Source organism: Gopherus evgoodei, chromosome 22 (genome assembly GCF_007399415.2).
Source record: "Gopherus evgoodei ecotype Sinaloan lineage chromosome 22, rGopEvg1_v1.p, whole genome shotgun sequence".
NCBI classification, from domain to species: domain Eukaryota; kingdom Metazoa; phylum Chordata; order Testudines; family Testudinidae; genus Gopherus; species Gopherus evgoodei.
The window spans coordinates 9,780,596-9,788,268 of record NC_044343.1 but is presented as its reverse complement, the minus strand read 5'-3'; the positions used below and the strand labels follow the sequence as shown (position 1 = coordinate 9,788,268).

General features: G+C 56.4%; 1 protein-coding gene across 1 annotated transcript in view; it reads right to left on the bottom strand.

Annotated features, from left to right (window-relative positions):
* Positions 1 to 5,291: 5,291 nt before the first annotated feature.
* Positions 5,292 to 7,673, bottom strand: part of LOC115638731 (tyrosine-protein kinase ZAP-70) — a 45,089-nt gene continuing 42,707 nt past the window's right edge. Inside the window, exon 13 of the mRNA XM_030540681.1 lies at positions 5,292 to 6,507. Coding sequence (XP_030396541.1) covers positions 6,378 to 6,507 — 130 coding nt within the window. The 3' untranslated portion in view covers positions 5,292 to 6,377. The remainder of the gene's footprint in view (positions 6,508 to 7,673) is intronic.

Sequence of the window (7,673 nt, the reverse complement as noted above, 5' to 3'; positions counted from 1 at the left end):
TCCCGCAGCAGCTGCTCCTGTCCCATGGGGCTGGGCCCAGCTCTTCGCTCCAGGCTCTGCTATCTGCCATAGGGTCATACCGCCCCTCTGTCATGATGGAGGGGTGGCCAGGCCAAATTTGAGTGAGTGGCGTTGCGACCTGGTGCATGGTGTCCCAGCACCCTCAGCATCCTGTGAACCAGAGCTTAACACCACTCACTCCAATTTTAACAGGTTCAGGGGCCCTCTCAAGCAGGGGGCTGGAGACAAACTTCCCCCAACCCTGGGCGGCCCTGCTTAGAGCAATGTGTTAAAATGACAGGAGCTGAGCCCGGGAGGCCACAGGCTTCAGACAGTGTGTAGAGAGTAAGAGCTGTGCTGAAACCACCATGGCTCACCCTGTGGGCTGGCTGCTGGAGACAAAAATAGCCACCAGTCCAGGACAGACAGGAGGTGTGAACCTGTCTGTCTTGCTCTGAAACTGCACCTCCTCTTGTGTGGTATCAGATTAATGGTACAATGCAATCTACATGGGCCAGTGGACCGGGCAGAGAGGGCTCCTGGGTTCTATTCCTGCCTCTTCCACTGATGTTGGGTGGGTCACTGCCTTGTGCCGTGCCTCGGTTTCCCCCATCTGCAGCGTGATGCTCACTGTTGTAGACTGCTTTGGAATCTAGCAGTGCTTTGTGAATGCAAAGTGTTATAAGAGTTCACAGGGATTTTCACACAGCTGTAGAGGTTCTGGGTTCCAAATCCTTGCAGAGCCACTGGGGCTCTCTTTTCAACCTCCAGTGAGCCACTCACCCCACTTGTGCCGAGGCTGACCCTGTAAGCACAACAAAATGGACCTTACTGCAAGGCAGATGCTGCTGCAGCTTGTCAGGGAAATGCACAACACAGACTCAACGGGACTTACCTTTTGGATGCTTCCATAAAGGAGGAGGTTCAGGAACCAACTGCAAAGCAGCGTTGAAGCCTAAATTCTCTGCCCAAGGTGCTCACTCTGCAGGTGCATTGCTAGCCTGGGAGCAGGTCACATAGAATGCCAGAAGAAGTTGATGCTGTTAAGTTTCATTTCACCCCTGATAGGTTTAGCACCAATACCTCCCTATCACGCAGAGGTTTGCCATACGGATCTGCAAACCACTTGTGAACACATCGGGGCCAGCTCGGATCACCCTGCCAGCGTGCAGATTGCTACTCAGGAAGCAAAGCCACAGTGATGTACAAAAACAAAATGCACTCTCCTGACCCCTTGAAATCTCAGCTGCCCTGGAGGACCACTCACACTCTGGACTTGGGAAGAAATAATAGGTATCCCATTGCTTCAGTAATAAGAGGAAAGCTGCACCTTGGGGCTTAAATACTCAATGCTCATGCTGTGGTGATGGATGCTATAAAGGAACCTGAATATCTAGATAGATAGATCTAATGGTTTCCTGTGTCAGTGAGTTCCACAGATCAACTCTCTGCTATGTGAAGGGACGTGTTTCCTTTTCTGTGTTCTAAATTTACTTCCCCTTCAATGCCCTTGAGTTACTCGTGTTCCCATGCCAAACCCATTGGGGACAGGAGGAACTGGCTGGTTATAAAAGGAGGAACCCCGGCACCTAGAACTGTACATAATTCTCTCTAAGCCAGTTGGTGAAGGATGGGTATCTAGCAGGCCATGGTCCTTTTCCTTCTGTGTGCTGAGGGGGGTAAATTTTCCCAGCTGTCTCATTCAGCTTCTCTGAACTATGGAGAAGAGACGTTAGCTAGTGGTCAAAGCACAAGATTGGACAATGGCAGACCCGGGTGCTCTTCCCAGCCCTGCCACTGGGTGGTGCTGATGCCTGGGATATACAGAAGGTCAGACGGGCTGGTCCCTTCTGGCCTTACACTTTGTGACTGTCTGTGTCTCCGTGCCTCAGTTTCTACATATGTAAATGGAGACTAAAATAATACTGACCTATCTCAGTGAGCGGGGTGTGAGGTTTGACGAACCAATCAAAGTCTGTGAAGGGCCCTGGTGTGGTAAGATGGATGGTGCTAGAGGACAAAGCATGGTGTGACTATATATCTCTCGGGACAGTCCTAGCAAGATGGGTTGGGAGGAGAGGATTTGTGCTAAACACATCCTGATCTAGTAGATCAGCCAGTGCTTTGGCTGCACTAATGTCTCCAAGTTCCTGACTCCAACAGGGACAGAGACATGGGGGGTTCCAACAGGCCTCTACCCATAACAACCGCTTCTGCTTTGGCGTGACTCCAGCCAAAGAGGGTGGAGGTGACAAATGACACACCAGCCTGGAGACTGCGTCATTCCTAACTCACAAGGGAGGCCCCATGACATCAGCCCCCCAGTGTTGCCTTTCCGCCTTCCCCCATAGCGATTGCTGACGTTTCTGTGAAGCCCCTGGCCGGCTTTTCAGAAGGGCCCTGCCTTCTGTCACCTTGGCCATGCCCTTTGCTTGGGGTTCCCGGGGAACCCCATCTGGATCCCCACCCCACTGAGCCCCAATGAGCCCCATTCCCCCAGCATCTAGACCCGGCCCCGATCTCCCCACACCCAGACACTCCCCTGCTGAGCCCCGACTACCTTCACCTGGACCCCTGCAGAGTCCCATTACCATTGCACTCAAAAACCCTCAACAAGCCCCTGTGCTTCCAGATCCCCCCACACCCGGATCCCCCACTGAGCCACTTGCACCCAGATTGCCCCACACAGAACCCTCTCAACCCACACCTGGATCCCCCCCACACTAAGCCCTTCCACTCTTGGATCCTGCCTCGCTGAGCCTGCCTGCCCACACCTGGTGCACCTGGCACGGAGGGGCAGGGCCCTGGGGTGTTTCTGGGGCAGGCCCAGTCCTTGCGCTGTGTCAGGGTTGGGTGCAGCCTCACCGCTGAGTCCATGCCCCAGAGGGGGAGCTGTACAGTGATCTCCCACCTCTGTGCAGCTAGGGGCCTGTGCTCCCCACTGCCGTGCTGGGGCCTCCACATTTATTTATTGACAAATAAAATTTGCAGCATTTTAAATTATTGTGCGCAGAATTTGTAAGTTTTTGGCGCAGAATGCCCTCAGGCCTAGCTAATTCCTGCGCTCGGAGGCAGAAGGAGCTAAGCTGCCTAAGCACTTGGTGTCACTCCAGGCCCTGCAAATCTGAGGCTGCTTCTGAGCCAGGTGAGGGGCCTGCTCATTGCACGTTCAGTTCAATCCACTGACCCCTGCCCAGGTAACTGTATGGGGGATGCTGGGAGGGAGGATCAGAGCTACGGCTGGCTCCATTCCAGGGGCTGTGTGGCCTTCCAGTGAGACCCCAGCCCACCCAGACAACAGCTCTGCCCTGCCCTGGGCTCTAGCTGCTGCTTTCACCTCCTGGACAGAGCACGCTGGCTGGGCTACGGCTGGGCCGGGCCAGGCGATGGTGAGAGATAAGCTTCCCCTCTCCCTGGCTGGTACAGCTTCTGCTTCCTCTGCTCCCCACGCCCACCCTGCTCACACCACAGTCTCTTGGCTGTCTCTTGACAAGGGAAGGGCAAGGCTGTGCCAGGGGTTGTTGACCCTGCTGCAAGACTGGGGACACACACACACACACACACACACACACATATCAGTGGCATCCCTGACTGCACAGGTCTCATGTGGGCAGGACTGGGAGTAGATTGTGCTCTGCAGAGTCCATGAGAAACCGAGGCAGTGATAATCCAGGCATAAATACTTGGCCCTTAACACCCCCCCCCCACACACACCTGAAGATCTCAAAGCACCTGGTGCATGTCACAAGATACACATACGTAGTCCACTGGTGAAGCGATATCACTGCCCCCATTTGACGGATGGGGAAACCGAGACCCAGACCGGTCAAGTGACTCTGAGGCAGGGACAGAGCTGGGGAGAGGCCCCAGGTCACTACCGCCTCAGGTCTGTGCTCTAACCACCCTTCCCCTCTCGCGTCTCCTGTCTGCCTGCCTTCCCCACCCTTGCATTCTCTCCTCCCCCGCAGGGGAAGCAGCCACGGTACCTGTGAGGTTACTGACAGAGTTTCAGCCATTTCCTGGCCTGTCCTGGAGAGGGGTTGGTGGGATGCTTGTGGTTAGTGCCGCATTTGTCATGCAGACTGGCCTCTCCAGCTGGGAGGCTTTAACTGCGTCTGCTGCCTGGGGCGGCTCAGACAGATGCTGGGGGAGGCAAGGCCATTTATTTTTTCCTGTTTCATTGTTTTCATGTCAGACTCAAAGCTTAACTGCTCCTCACGGCGGGCCCCACCAATGCTGGCCTTCCGCCTCCATACATCCCAAAGCGGCGAGTGATTTGGGACAGCCAAGCTGAGACGCAAACGTTGCCTGATTTTTCACAAGGTGCTGACTGAACGGCCGCCCTCTGGCACCCCAAACCACTACCCCTTTCTGGAAACACAGGCCTTTGGGCCTGGTGCTCCATTGGGCTCTGCGGAGCCGCCATGCCCGTCTCCGACACTGCAGCCTGTGCTGCCACCAGCGAGGGAGATTTAACCCAGCCCCAGGGCAGGCTGGGCTGCCACTCAGGAGTAGCAGGGAGAGTGCTTGGGGAGGCGCCTGGGGAAGCCTGCCTTAGCGTAGGGCGGTTTTTAGATTTTTTAAAACCAATTGTTTCAAGCGAGCTCTTTCTCCAGCTGCATTTCCAACACTTCCCGCCCCCAGGCCCTGCAATGGATTGCGCCTGAAAGTTCCTCCTTGCTCCAGTGAACAGCTGACCCTCCTCCCAGTCCCCTGTCCCCCCCACGGCTGGCCCTCTGCCCAGTGATGCCACACAACTCCACTACGGCTGGTGGATGGTACAAGAGTGTTGGACAGCCCCCTCAGCCGAACCTGCTGGCTCTGGTGTGGTGCCCTTGATGGGTGTGATTAGAGCCAGAGGCTAGCTAGCTCCAGTGAAGTCACGGCAGGTGGGGTGATCAGATGTCCTGATTTTATAGGGCCAGCCCCAGTATTCGGGTCTTTGTCTTATACAGGCGCCTGTTATCCCACCACCTCCCGCCCTGATTTTTCACACTCCCTGGTTGGTCACCCTAATGACTGTAGATGCTTCGGCATAGGCCGTCCTGGGACCCGAGGGGTTTGCTCGCGCTGAAGTGCACCCTGCTGCAGTTGCTACATTACAGCAAGCTCGGGGATGTCTACTCAAACGACAATCTCACCCTGTGATTCCAGTACAGACATACCCGCAGTAACCCTAACACTAAATAATCAGTCAGCCTTTGATGGTGAGGGATTGTCAAAGGAGGTGCGAAGTCATGGGGCTGAAATGACACAGATGAAACCTGCCACCCCGCTAGAAGCATGCCCATTTTATTATGATGAGCAGACTAGAGCTCCCTGAACTTTAAACTTCTCCAGGCCTCCGCGAGGTCTGAATGAGTCAGCAAGGCTCTAAGCTCTGTGATGCTGCCGGCTGAAAGGGGGCTGGGCAGACACCTCACGCGGGACAGGCTGCTGGAGGACTCCGAAGACAAGGCCGGGAGCAAGGTGGGAGCAGCTGCCAACGTTTGCAGGAGTTGAATAGTCTGAGATGGGTTCCAGGGTAAAGACGAGCCTCGTTTATTTATAGGGTCAGTGGATCTCCAAGCTGAGAAAGAGCAACACTCGTCATGGTGGGGAGCGTACAGGGCAGGGGCCGGAGGTGAGCACCGCATAGGGAGCTAAGGGCTTAGCTGGTGGAAAAAGGTTTCCCAGGCCTGGCCACAGATGCCCTGGGGGAGCTGCTCGCCCTGCAGAGGCTGTGGCAGACACGGGGCGTGGGCTCCCGGACAGTTCCCGCCCCTCCCACTGAAAGGGAGCAGTGGGCATTTCCCCAGCGCCCAACTCCCAGTGCTGCGAGCGGGTGTGGAAGGAAGTGGCCAGCAGCCCATCCCCCAGCCAGGCCCCTTTGGGGCAGACAGCAGCTCATTCTGTGCTCTAGGAGTGCAATCTGCCAGCTGCCTCCTGCCCAGCTGCGGTTCCCTGTCCTCTGCCCCCCACCCCTGTCCACCCTTCACCGGAACGGCCCAATGGCAAATCGAGGGAGTTAGGGGACATGCAATGTGCTGCTGGAGGAGGGAGCCATGGTGGGGAACCCTGGGTGAGCACACTGCGGGGGATGAGTGCTGAGAGTCGGGGACGGTGGTTTGGAGGTGTGCAGGAGAGGGCTGCCATACTGTCCTGCTCAGTCCCCCGGGCGGGACAAGCAAAGGCTGCAAATCACGGCCGAAAGATTGAACTGTGGCTGAGTTCCCTTGGGAGCCTCCCCTCCGCGCCAGTCCAGCCAGCACCGTTCTTTCCAAAGGGCTCAGTTCTGTGACTCCCCGAGAAGCACCAGCAGGAGAAACCAAACCAAAACTAGCCAGGGCATCTCCAGCGCCCATGCCAAGGACTCCTCTGGGCACAGAGAGGAAGACTCAGGGGCAAGCTGCTTTTGCCTTGTCCTCCTCCGTCTCCTCTGGCCCCTTTTCTATCTTGGCAGCGATACTGTAGTAATAGGAACGGATTATGGTTTCCACCGCTGCAAACCCTGGGCGATCTTCCCACCTGGAAGAGAAGGGAGGCACTGAAGAAGGATCAGCAAGAAGGACCAGAATGGGTTGACCAAAACAAATAGGCTAGGATGGGGGGACAGCCCAGGTGTGTCCTGAGGGTGTACAGTGTCAGTGTCAGGAGTAAGATCCTCAGCTGCACCTGCTCAGGATGCCTGACGCCCTAACAAGCCAGCCAGGCTGCCTCATGACCTGCCCTGCCTGATTGGCTGGGAAAGCCCGCAGGCCGGTTCTTCAACCTAGCAGCGGCGGCAGCTCGCTGGCTGCTCAACACCCACGGACTCTGCCTCCCTGTGCTTGTCTCTGCAAGCCCTGCTCCTGCTCTGCTCCTCTACAGCTCCAGCCCAGAGCCTGTCCCAGCCTCGCTCCTGCCTCAGAACCAGCCCTGCTCCTAAATTCCCTGACTCCTGGTAATCTGGCTCCGACCCTCAGTTCTGCATCAATCTTTAGCTCTGGCATTCGGCTCTGACTCCTGACATTGACTCTGTCTTGCCCCTGGGCTCTGGCATTCAGACTCCGACCACTAGGCATGACTACCTACGACCCAATCCGTTGACAGTGGGGCAGCGGGAGCGGGGGATGTGGGAAGATTTCCTGGCACCATGTTTGCACCGGGGCTTGAGAGGAGAGTTCGGCCACTGTGGTCTATTAGTCATTGGCCTTTCTACTGAGTCTGCAGGCAAGGAAGCCAGTTGTGCTAATGGGTCCAGTATGTGGACCCTGCACTGACCAGGCAGATGCCTGTCATTTCTGACCTGGGCTGGACTCAGCTCAGCGACAGGCTCTGTGTCCCGTGGCAGGAGCCATCCAGCAGCATCCCAAGAAGAACCTCGGAATGGGCCCAAGCCGCAGAAGTTGGCTGAGTGGGAAAGACACTGCTGGACTGTGGGAAGGCATCAACCGCTTTGGCTGTGAGCACTGATTCTGCCACACTGCCAGGCTACTGGGAAAGGGACCCTCAGGGGTAGGAGTGCCCACCCTGGGACTTACCACCCCTGCTGCTTAGCACCCTGATATGAAAGCTCAACAAGGCCAGTAACTGAACAGATCAGGCAGAGCAGAGCAAAGGGACGCTCCTTCACATGGCAGTGGCGAAGGGAGGAGGCCTTCCAATTGCTCGGAAACCCCAGGGGGAGCAGAGAGGTGAGTCACCCAGAGAGG